Source organism: Hakea prostrata, chromosome 11, assembly GCF_041222555.1.
Source record: "Hakea prostrata isolate BN-2017 chromosome 11, UWA_Hpros_2, whole genome shotgun sequence".
In the NCBI taxonomy this organism is placed as follows: domain Eukaryota; kingdom Viridiplantae; phylum Streptophyta; class Magnoliopsida; order Proteales; family Proteaceae; genus Hakea; species Hakea prostrata.
This window is the reverse complement of record NC_142610.1, coordinates 4,336,330-4,348,133: the sequence shown is the minus strand read 5'-3', so window position 1 is coordinate 4,348,133 and position 11,804 is coordinate 4,336,330. Positions and strand designations below refer to the sequence as shown.

The following is an 11,804-nucleotide window of genomic DNA, read 5'->3' as shown; positions in this document are numbered from 1 at the left end:
TCTAATTTAGGTGATAAGAACAAATCAGGACATAGGCTGATGCAACTAACCTTCATGTATTTGGGGTTTAAGCTCCTTCTTACCCAGAAAAGAAAAAAAAAAAAAAAAAAGGTACCTGGGCTTGACCGACGACATTTCGCCCATAAGGATAAAAACCTCTATATATATCCACTGTATGTTGCTGAGCTTGAGAGAATTGAACGACATGGGAAAAATAAGAGACGGAAGGACCAGGCAAGAGAACACAAAGCCTTACAAGATTATGCAATTGCATTCTTTGACCCGATTATCCCCATCACTCTATCACTATGCATTCATTTCATCCGTACATATTGGAATTAGGATCTGAAAAGCAGGGAATGAAGGAATCGAATGGGATGGAAATGAAAGCAGAAACAGAAACAGCTCCCCCCATCTGGTCCATCGCCAATTGAGTCAGGCAACTTCTTGAGTGACTTGCACTGCTCAAGCCAAAGCTCATTAAGAGAATTTATCCTATAAATGTTGTCTGGGAGTTCTTCTATCATTGTACAAGACAAGTCAAGCTTGATTCGGGATCTTAAATCGCCAATTGAGTTAGGCAAGTTCTTGAGTGACTTGCACTACTCAAGCCAAAGCTCATTGAGAGAACTCATCTTAGAAATGCTGTTTGGAAGTTCTTCTATGCGTGTACCCGACAAGTCAAGCATGATTAGGGATCTTAAATCACCAATTGAGTCAGGCAACTCTTTGAGTAAACTGCAATCGTGGAAAATAAGACCTTTGAGTTGATACAATTGCCCAATGGACTCGTCTAACTCAACCAGATCACATTCAAAAAAGTCTAATTCTTCCAAGGACGGAAACCATGAAAAGTCTATTGATAGGGAGCAGCATCTGTCAAACTTGAGAATTTCCAAATTTCGAAACTGCCGTAGAATAAAAAGAAAACATACATATATTATGATCTATGAAACTCAATATTATTAAAAGAATCAAGAAAAGTCAAATAATATACCTTATATTCATTTGAAGGCCTGACAATCTAAAGTCGGCTACAATCCATGTCTGATACAATGAGATAAACTAATCTCTTATGATATAAATTGGAACATATAAACTTAGATTCCTTAACACTAAGAAACCTTAAATTGGGCATCATCTCCATGGAATATGTAGTTAAATTAATAGACGGCCCCGAAGCATTGGAGGGGTACTGGAAATTTATGCCTCTTATTGTGTCAGTTCCCTATAATAAAAAGTAATTCAAATAAATAGAATTTATGGATAACAAGACTATATACTTATTTATATATATATATATATATAGAGAGGTGAGAAAGAGAAAGAAAAAAAGAGAGAGTAGTAATGACGGTGCAACCAATTAACATAACTTAAAGCAGCATGGATCCTTGTACCGTGAAGTACATACCGCACTATTCCACCATAAGAAAAATTTACACACCTCTTTGTTACAGATCCTATGATTGGTTCAATGAGACTTGGATTTTAGGATGTCATGCACCTCATCGTACGTGTAAGGATCCAGAAAACATCATATACAATTTGTCATGTTTTTATTGTCCTTAGTTATTGTTTACTTTGTTATAGTGTCCCAACACATAAAAGCATACTTTGCACAAACATGCAAGAGAGATGCGTTTAAGTAGTACCTTGGTTACTGGGCACTTTTGCGATAGTCTCTCCACACATGTATGCATATTTTGCACATACATGCAAGACTGAGGGAGAGAGATACGTTACCTTATGTTCTTCCAATACTTGAATGATGTCGTCATAAGACCATAGCTTACTACGCTTACCTAGATCTATGTAGTTTTCTTCCTTGACAATTTCTCTTCCCATGTCTCGAATACAACAGTGGCGGAGCCACGTTGGGACCGGAGGGGGCCATGGCCCCCTCCGGCTTTTTTGAAATTGTAAGTATCCTTATTTTTTTCCTTATTTCTCTATCTTTAAATGGTACCACTATTTGGCCCCCCTCCAAAAATTAAAAATAACAATTTAAGATAAAGATGATGGGTACAAATGTCATTCATAATCTCTATCTAATGGTTATCATTAAATTCCTAGTTTTAAGGAATAAAATGTTAAATTCTAATTAAAAACTAACTCACGATCCTTGAATTTCTCCTTATATATTCTCTCTTATTTTCATTTCTATTTATTCTCTCATGAATCTACTCTTTTATTCCTGAGAGAATCTCCTCTTTTATTCCTATTTTTTCTCTTTTTTTTCTCACACGTCTCACAAAATATTGAAGTAGTTAGCAAATTTTGGAATTTTCCTAAATCTTCTCCACATCAGTTATTCACTCTCTTTCTCAAATTATTCCTTTCTCTCTTTCACACTAACGAATTTTCTATTAATTTACCTAATTTTTAATGTAGACTATACATTAAAATATAATAATATATTCTGAGATGGGACCTACAGTGGGTCCCACATTGGCCCACGTACATTCGGCCCCCCTCCATTTTCCAATCCGGGCTCCGCCCTGGAATACAATCATGCATATTTAATTAGCAATCCATACTCAAACTTTAGAAGAGATCTTTTTATTAATCTCGGTACTGCTGATTTTGGATGAAAGCCACAAGCTTTCCATACGGAAATTACATCTTCTTCTTCCCATCCAATGAAAAAGCAAGTAGCATCAAGAAATATTTCTCTTTGATAATCATTTTCTAGATTATCATAGCTTATCCTTAGCCTTTTTTGAACTTTTTCTAGAGGAATTTCTCTCAACATTTTTAACGTACTTTTCCAGTCATCTTTGTTGTATACACATGATAGAGAAGACCCAAATACCTCTAGAATTAAAGGTATCCCTCCAGAATGGTGTACCACATCACATGAGAGTTGCATATAATCTTCCAGGTTGGCTAGTTTGAAAGGCGGCAAGCCAACTGAATAGTTGAAGAGAGTACGCACGATCTAGCAATGGAGGCCTGTAAATTTTATCTTCATCAACATTAGCCAAGTTCAAAATACGCTCATCTCTAGTTGTAATTATGACCCTACTTCCATAACCAAACCAATTGTGTGAGCCAACCAAAGCATCTATTGGTTCTTTACTATCCATGTCGTCGAGAGCAAGAAAAACATTTTCCTTGCAAACTCTTTCTTCTATCATTTTTTTTTCCTTTATCAGAATGTCTTATGCAAAAGTCTTGTTTGAAATATCGTTTAGAAATTGGTTCAGCAAAGACTCTAGACCCTTGGATTTTGCTACTTCTTCTCTAATATCTAAAAGGAAACAATGCTTATGGAAGGTTGAAAGGATGTCATTATGAACAGTTCTGGCAATAGTTGTCTTTCCGATGCCACCGGAACCACAAATCCCCACAAATTGAACATCATTGGAGCCAATATCTAGTAATGATAATAGATCATTAGCAAAACCTGTGCTATCAACCAATTTATGTCAGGTCCTTTCAACAACTGATTCAACTAACTCTGCTTGATCCTTGAAGTTAATTTATATTAAAAATAAATCACAAGAAACATCATGGCATGGGGATGAAAATATCAAGTGAAGCGAAGAATAAACAAATTTGAAGAATTTCTTGATTGGAAAACCTAAAACTCTAACTGCTACCAAATGAAAAAATAATAATAATAATAATAATAATTACATTATGAGACTCACTTAAGAAAAAGTTTGTGAGTTAGGGACCCAGATACGTTGACGTTAACGTTTCGAATCAATTAATTTGGGTGGGGGGGGGGGTCGTATAGAGTTGAAGTTAGTCGCCGTGTAATCATAGTTCTCATGACATGTGTGTGGAAATGAAAAACTCATTAAAAACCCATCAACATGTATTCATACTTTCTCACATTGGAATTGAAAAAATTAACAAACCTCACCTACAATTCAGAGAGATAATCAAACCTACATTGATTATCCAACCCATTATTAATAGTTGAATCAATAACATTATCTAAGAATTATGCACGACCAATTACTAAACTAACAAAATAGAATTTTAAAGATAATCAAGAAAGGTTAGAAATTGCCTGTGATGGTACCTTACCATGGCATATAACTTGTTAATTAGTTGCCGAGCCACTGTATTAATGGAATGAAGATGGCAGTTTATGCAAGTTAATCAGTTCTTGATCATGTACTTTTTAAAGGTTTTGTTGAGTGTTTTTATCAAATTAAGCTATAGATAGTGCCAAGAGAAATAACAACGGTGACTTGTTTCCGTTATCTCTTGTTGTTGAAGTTTTGATGTGGCTGTATATATAAGAAGACTTGTAATTACTGCTTCGTTTGATCATTTCCCAATTAATACGTACGCTACACAAATTGAACCAATTCAATGATATTATATATATATATATATATATATATATATATATATATATATATATATATATATATATATATATATATATATATATATATATATATATATATATATATATATATATATATATATATATATATATATATATATATATATATATATATATATATATATATATATATCTTGTCGTATCATATATTGTATTGTATTGGCTAATATGCTGTAGTGCAATCCAACATATGCTTTTTAAAAGGAAAACGAGACAGATCGACATGTATGATATTGATTGTATCCAACATGAATATGTATTGACTAATAGCATATATCATGTTGTGGAATACTTTGATAAACTTTGAGATAGATATCGTCCAATTCAAAAAATTCTACATATGCTACGTCTAAGTCATTCCCTGCCTGTGGTGAACCATGAATTAAGCCTCCCACTTCATGACTTCCACTAAATCAATAATTGGATTTCTTTTCTATAACATGATCATGAGTAGAAGAAAATTTGGGTTAAGGTTCTCTTTTCTTGTAAAAGTCTACATTAATAAAAGATCCTAAACAAATTTATCATAATGAACAATGTGGTGTGATTCTAACCAATGACAATAAAGTTGCACAAACGGAAGATATTGATAATAATTTAAATTTTCGACAAAAAAAAAGATGATAATTTAAATTAATTCCCTAAGGATAGAAATTTTTGTTGGATTTCCAATCCAATAATTGTCGAACTCTTAAAGGTTGCTTTTCTTCTTCTACTTTATTTATTTTCAAGCGAGAAATGGAAGAAGACTCAAATGGTTGTATAACTAAGTCAGGTCCTGATTTTTTGTTAGGAACCACGAGACAGAAAACGAGACAAGAGATTTGTTGGCGGAGTTTGACCAATCGACCCACATCTCCTGGACTCAAGATTGAACCCAACGCACTATAAACAAGTGCAAACCTACACAACTTTGTTGTACAATGGCTCAGTACATAAACATCTTACTTGAGACTCATGAACCTTACAAAACCATGCAAAAGAAGCTTTGAATAATCATTACAGCAAGCACCAAAACACAGAAGAGAAGAAGAGGAAAAACCCCTATAAACAATACCCCAAACCGTGCAACGAAAATGAAAAGACCCAAAAAACTGGATAATGTATATGCTCCCCACACAGTTCAATCAAAATAACTGGCGCCGGTTCAAGATAGAGTGAACCAAAGCAACCCAAGAAATAAAGGGTCGTACAAGCCACTGGCTCCAACCATGCCAGCACTATCAAAGTCCCTGTAACAGAAGGTTTTAGAATTATTAACCACATAATTAAGCACACAACTAATTAACATGGTGCAAGAAGCGATCCCTATATTTGAAGAAAATTGTTACCTCGAAATGGGCTAGTTACATCCTTCATGCACACTTCCACTAAAGCATCTCGATCCAGTTCTCCTGTACAATAGTCTCAAAGCTCTTCATCATCATGGTGATGATAGACATCTATATCATATAAACAACTCATGCTTTGCAACAGAACTCAGTTTGCAGATTATTCAACTAACCTTCATGTATCTGGGGTTGACCAAAAGGCAACAATATTTCACCATAAGAATAAAAACCTCCATATCCATTGTTTGTTGCTGATGCTGAGCTTGAGAGAGTCAAACGACTCCAACAACATAAGAGATGGAAGGACCAGTAGAAGAGAACACAAAGCTTTACTAAATTATGCAATTGCTTTCTTTGACCCGATTATCTCCATCACATCACTGTGCATTCATGTCGTCCGCACTGCAATTAGGATCTGAAAAACAAGGAACGAAGGAATATAATGGGAGGGAAACAAAAATAGAAACAGAAACAGCTCCCCCCATCTGGTCCATCATCATCATCATGGTCTTTTTCACTGCAAAGACCAGCTTTATAGCGGCAAAATCTTAACATATCTTCTTCTTCTTGGCGTAATATTAACCTAAGTTCTTCCTTTTCTTCTTCTTCTTCTTCTGCGCTTTCATCAAAAATAGAGTTCGATGGTAAACTAACTTCTTGCTGGTTGGGCCAATAATCTAATGTTAATACTCCACCATCGTCATCCATGTACGACCACTTCAAGGTATTCGAATAATTTTGGCAAGGCTTTTGTGTGCCAATTACATCCCCTTTCTTGAACAAGACCTCCCAGAATTTTACTTGGCAGCCAAATCCTCTGATTTTTAAAATCTTAATAGCATCAGTTTCCTGTGGCAATGGAAGTCCAAACCAGGTAAAGCCTTCGAAATGACTAATGTGTATTACATGGCTATTTGTACCATACTTATCATCCTGACTAGCTCTACCATACTCATCATCCCCTACTCTCAACGTATGAGTACACCTGATTTTTTTATCCTTTAGGTGGATTGAAGCAAAAATGTGTATGCATGCTGGATTAAAGAAGATTCTACCTCGAACAATACAGAGAATGACCCCACCATCATAGATCTGTTGATTTGCAGTCAAGGAATAACCATGACTAATAATCCTAGCCGGTGACCTGTTGCACGGTGAAAGTATTCCCTGCAAATCATAAGAGACAAAGAATAAAAGAAGCAAGCATCAATAATCAATCTAAATAATAAATTCTACTCATCGAAACTTGACAGCTGCGTTGAGCGGCCTGCACGCACCTCTATCCTCTTATGAGTACGTGATGTTAAGTTATAAGATCCTTTGGTATCCACTTCATCCAAGGATTCTATTTCCTCAAGGCCCCGAACTCCCTCCAGCTTTCTGCAATATTGAAGCTTTAATGTTGTCAACATTTTCAGCTTTGACAAATTAGGAAGTCGTACCAATGATTGACAGTCTCCGCAATGCAGTTCAACCAAACATGAGGAAAGCTCTGGGAGGTATTCCAATTGGTCGCACTCCCAAATCGACAATAGCCTCAAGCTTTTCAAGGCTGACAAATCAGGAAGTCGTACCAATGATTGACACTCTCCGCAAGAAAGTTCAATCAAACATGAGGGAAGCGCTGGGAGGTATTCCAATTGGCCGCACTTCGAAATACTTAATTGCCTCAAGGTTTTCGCGGCTGACAAATCAGGAAGTCGTACCAATGATCGACATATTTTGCAAGAAAGTTCAACCAAACATGAGGGAAGCTCTGGGAGGTATTCCAATTGGCCGCACTCCGAAATACTTAATTGCCTCAAGGTTTTCAAGGATGACAAATCAGGAAGTCGTACCAAAGATTGACATCTTTCGCAAGAAAGTTCAACCAAACATGAGGGAAGCTCTGGGAGGTATTTCAATTGGCCGCACTCCAAAATACTTAATAGCCTCAAGGTTTTCAAGGCTGACAAATCAGGAAGTCGTACCAAAGATTGACATCTTTCGCAAGAAAGTTCAACCAAACATGAGGGAAGCTCTGGGAGGTATTTCAATTGGCCACACTCCAAAATACTTAATAGCCTCAAGGTTTTTGAGGCTGACAAATCAGGAAGTCGTACCAATGATCGACATCCTTTGCAACAAAGTTCAACCAAACATAAGGGAAACTCTGGGAGGTATTCCAATTGGTCGCAATATCTAATCTTTAATTTCCTCAAGGTTTTTGAGGTTGACAAATCTACTGGGAGGGACTGAAGTTGCGGCAAACCATAGACATCCAGCCCTACTGGATACGGGGGCATCAAAAAATCATCATTAAAATCAATGGTATCCATATGTCCGGTTCTATCCAAACATCTCTTTGCCCCCATTGATCTTGGTAGCTTCTCTAGATTGATTTGAAATCCAAAATCTGATTTCTCCGAAAGCTTTTCTAATAATGCAACATCAGGCAATTTTTTGAGTGACTTACATGGGTTAAAATTAAGCTCTTTGAGAGAAATCATCCTAGAAATGTTGTCTGGGAGTTCTTCTATCATTGTTCCCGACAAGTCAAGCTTGATTAGGGATCTTAAATCGCCAATTGAGTTAGGCAGCTTCTTGAGTGACCTACACTGCTTAAGCCAAAGCTCATTGAGAGAACTCATCCTAGAAATGTTGTCTGGGAGCTCTTTTATGCTTGTACCCGACAAATGAAGCCTGATTAGGGATCTTAGATCACCAATTGAGTTAGGCAACTTTTTGAGTGACTTGCACCGCACAAGAATAAGCTCTTCGAGAGAACTCAACTTAGAAATGCTGTCTAGGAGTTTTTCTATAGTTGAATCCGACAAGTCAAGCTTCACTAGGGATCTCAGACCACCAGTTGAGTTAGGCAACTTCTTGAACGAGGTGCACCACTTGAAAATAAGACTTTTGAGTTGATTCAATTGCCCAATGGAGTTGTCTAACTCAACCAAAGGACATTCATCAAAGCATAATTGTTCCAGCTTGGGAAACCATGAAAAGTCTGGGGACGTCTTTAGGGAGTGACATCCTTCAAACTTGAGAATTTTCAAATTTTGGAACCGCTGTAGAACAAAGAGAAAATATACATATATTTACGATCAATGAAACTTGATATTATAAAGGAATAAAGAAAAAGTCTAATAATATACCTTATGTTCATTTGGAGGCTTGACGTTCCAAAGTTGATTACATTCCTTGTCTGATACGTTGAGATAAACTAATCTCCTATGATATAAATTGAGACATGAAAACTTAAATTTTGAAACATTAAGCAACCTTAAATGGGGCATTACCTCCAAGGATTCCATAGTTAAATTAATAGATGGTCTTGAATCATAGGAGGGATAACTCATGCCTCTTATTGTGTTCGTTCCCTATAAAAAAATAATAATAATTCAATTAAATAGAAATTTATGGATAACAGAACTATATATAGAAATAAAGAAAAAAAGAGTAGTAATAATAGTGTAACTATTGAAGTCTGGATCCTTGTACAATGAAGTACATACCACTTTATTCCAGTGAAAGAGAAAATTAGACATCACTCTATTGCATATTCGATGATTGATTCAATGTGATTTGGCTTCTAGAACATCATGAACCTCAATGTATAAATAAAGGATCCTGACAATATCATAGTATAACTAGTGGAATAAATGTTTTTATTTTCCTTGGTTACTGGCCACTTTTGTTATAATGTTTCCACACATGCAAGAGAAGGGGGGGGGGAGAGAGAGAGAGAGAGAGAGAGAGATCTGTTACCTTACGTTCCTCGAATACTTCAACGATGTAGTCATAAGACCATAGCCTACTATGCTTTCCTGGATCTTTGTAGTTTTCTTCCATGACAATTTCTCTTCCCATGTCTCGAATACAATCATGCATCATTAGGTGGCATCTTTCATCAAACTTTAGAAGAGATCTTTTTATTAATCTCGGCACTGCTGATTTTGGATGAAAGCCACAAGCTTCCCATATGGAGATTACATCTTCTTTTTTCCATCCAATGAAAAAGCAAGCAGCATCAAGAAATATTTCTCTTTGACAATCATTTTCTAGATTGTCATAGCTTATCCTTAGCCTTCCTTGGACTTCTTTTGGAGGAATTTCTCTCAACATTTTTAACGTACTTTCCCACTCATCTTTTTTGTATACACATGATAGGGAACATCCAAATACCTCTAGAATTAAAGGTATCCCTCCAGAATGGCGTACCACATCACATGAGAGTTGCATATAATCTTCTGGAGGTAGGCTAGTTTGAAAGGCATGCCAACTAAATAGTTGAAGAGAGTGCGCATGATCTAGCAATGGAGGCCTGTATATTTTATCTTCATCAACATTAGCCAAGTTCAAAATACGCTCATCCCTAGTTGTAATTAGGACCCTACTTCCATAACCAAACCAATTGAGTGTGCCAGCCAAAGCATCTACTTGTTCTTTACTATCCACATCGTCAAGAACAAGAAATACCTTTTCTTTGCAAACTCTTTCTTCTATCAATCTTTTTCCTCTATAAGAATCTCCTATGTTGAAGTCTTGTTTGAAAATATCCTTTAGAAATTGCTTCTGCAAAGACTCTAGACCACCCTTTGCTCCTTCTCTAATATCTGAAAGAAAACAGTGCTTACGGAATGTTGAAAGGATGTCATTATATATAGTTCGGGCAAGAGTCGTCTTTCCGATGCCACCAGAACCGCAAATCCCCACAAATCGAACATCATTGGAGCCAATAGCTAGTAATTTTAATAGCTCATTTACTCTAGAATCCATATCAATGGAGTACTTGCACTTAGCAAAGCCTAGGCTATCGACCAATTCCTGTCGAGCCCTTTCAACAACTGATTCAACTAACTCTGCTTGATTCCTATAGTTAATTTACATAAAAAAAAAATCACAAGAATGATCATGGGGATGAAAATATCAAGTAAAGTGAAGAATAAACAAATTGGTAGAATTTCTTGAAGGAAAAAAAAAAAAAAAAAAAAAAAAAAAAAAAAAACATTATGAGACTAGCTTAAGAAAAAGTTTGTGGGATGGAGACTTACTTAGTGTCATCGAGAAGTACTTCTCCTTTCAAGCTCCCTACCACACTCAAAGCTTCCCTCCAACCTTTTACTTCTTTGGGCTCAAACTTCTTCTGGTGTTCTAGGAATGCATTCTCAAAGCTACCAGTCTGATTCCGGACATTCGATGGATCAACATAGTAGAATATGGGGAGGATTAGTTGATTGTTGGATCTGTGGCATTGAACTATCTGAGCAAGTTCCCTAAGGCACCATTTGCTATCTGCATAACCTTTAGAGAAGACAGGGATCGAGATCTTGGAACCCTTAATGGCTCTCTCAAGGGCTTCACTAATCTTTTCTCCCATCCATAGTTTTTCACTATCAAGGAAGGCATTGTTGATTCCTACACCCTTCAAAGCTTTATAAAGGAAGCCAACGAAGTTATTGCGGGTATCTTCGCCTCTAAAGCTGATAAACACATCGTAACTAGAAGAAGATATAGCGTTAGATCCAGCAGATGAGGAAGAGGAAGCCAAATCTTGTGCTGCCATGATATTGGATGTTAAAGAACTGTAGTTGCAGAAGAATAGCAAAGAAGATGATATGTTCAAATAGATCTTTCATCAGGATGTATTATTGGACGCTGATCGAACTGCCTACAACAAAAAATCATTGAATATCTTACAGGCACCAATTTTTAATTCCACCTATTTACATAACGTCAAGCTTTCCACTTACTTTAACGAAATTACATGATTAATAAATTCACAGTGGTTGGAATATCTAGTCATCAGTTCTATTTACACCATTTCCTTGTGGAGTTATGCGATGATGCTGACCACCCATGTGATTGAATTTTAAAATCATTGATCACCACCGTGTATTCATACTTACCCATTGATGTGTGATTTAAGTGCACATGCAGAATCATTATATAAATCATATAATTAGTCCCTCCTGGCTTCTACAGTTCTACCCAAATAATATATATATATAGTCCCTCGAGGCTACGGCGGTGGACCGGTGCTCTGCCAATTATATAATTCCATTTTAATATAACTTGTCATAAAAGAAAACGAAAAAATAATAAATAAAAGAGATAATTAC

The 11,804-nt window shown here is 36.1% G+C and overlaps 1 protein-coding gene across 1 annotated transcript; it reads right to left on the bottom strand.

Annotated features, from left to right (window-relative positions):
- Positions 1–5,384: 5,384 nt before the first annotated feature.
- Positions 5,385–11,301, bottom strand: LOC148999659 (uncharacterized). The gene is made up of 7 exons (XM_089140351.1): positions 10,737–11,301; positions 9,451–10,555; positions 8,838–9,062; positions 6,975–8,750; positions 5,871–6,864; positions 5,698–5,760; positions 5,385–5,598 (listed from the first exon to the last, which is right to left on the bottom strand). Exons 1-5 carry the CDS (start codon positions 11,246–11,248, stop codon positions 6,106–6,108), a joined length of 4,377 nt encoding a protein of 1,458 aa, XP_088996477.1. The 5' UTR covers positions 11,249–11,301; the 3' UTR covers positions 5,385–5,598; positions 5,698–5,760; positions 5,871–6,105.
- Positions 11,302–11,804: the final 503 nt, after the last annotated feature.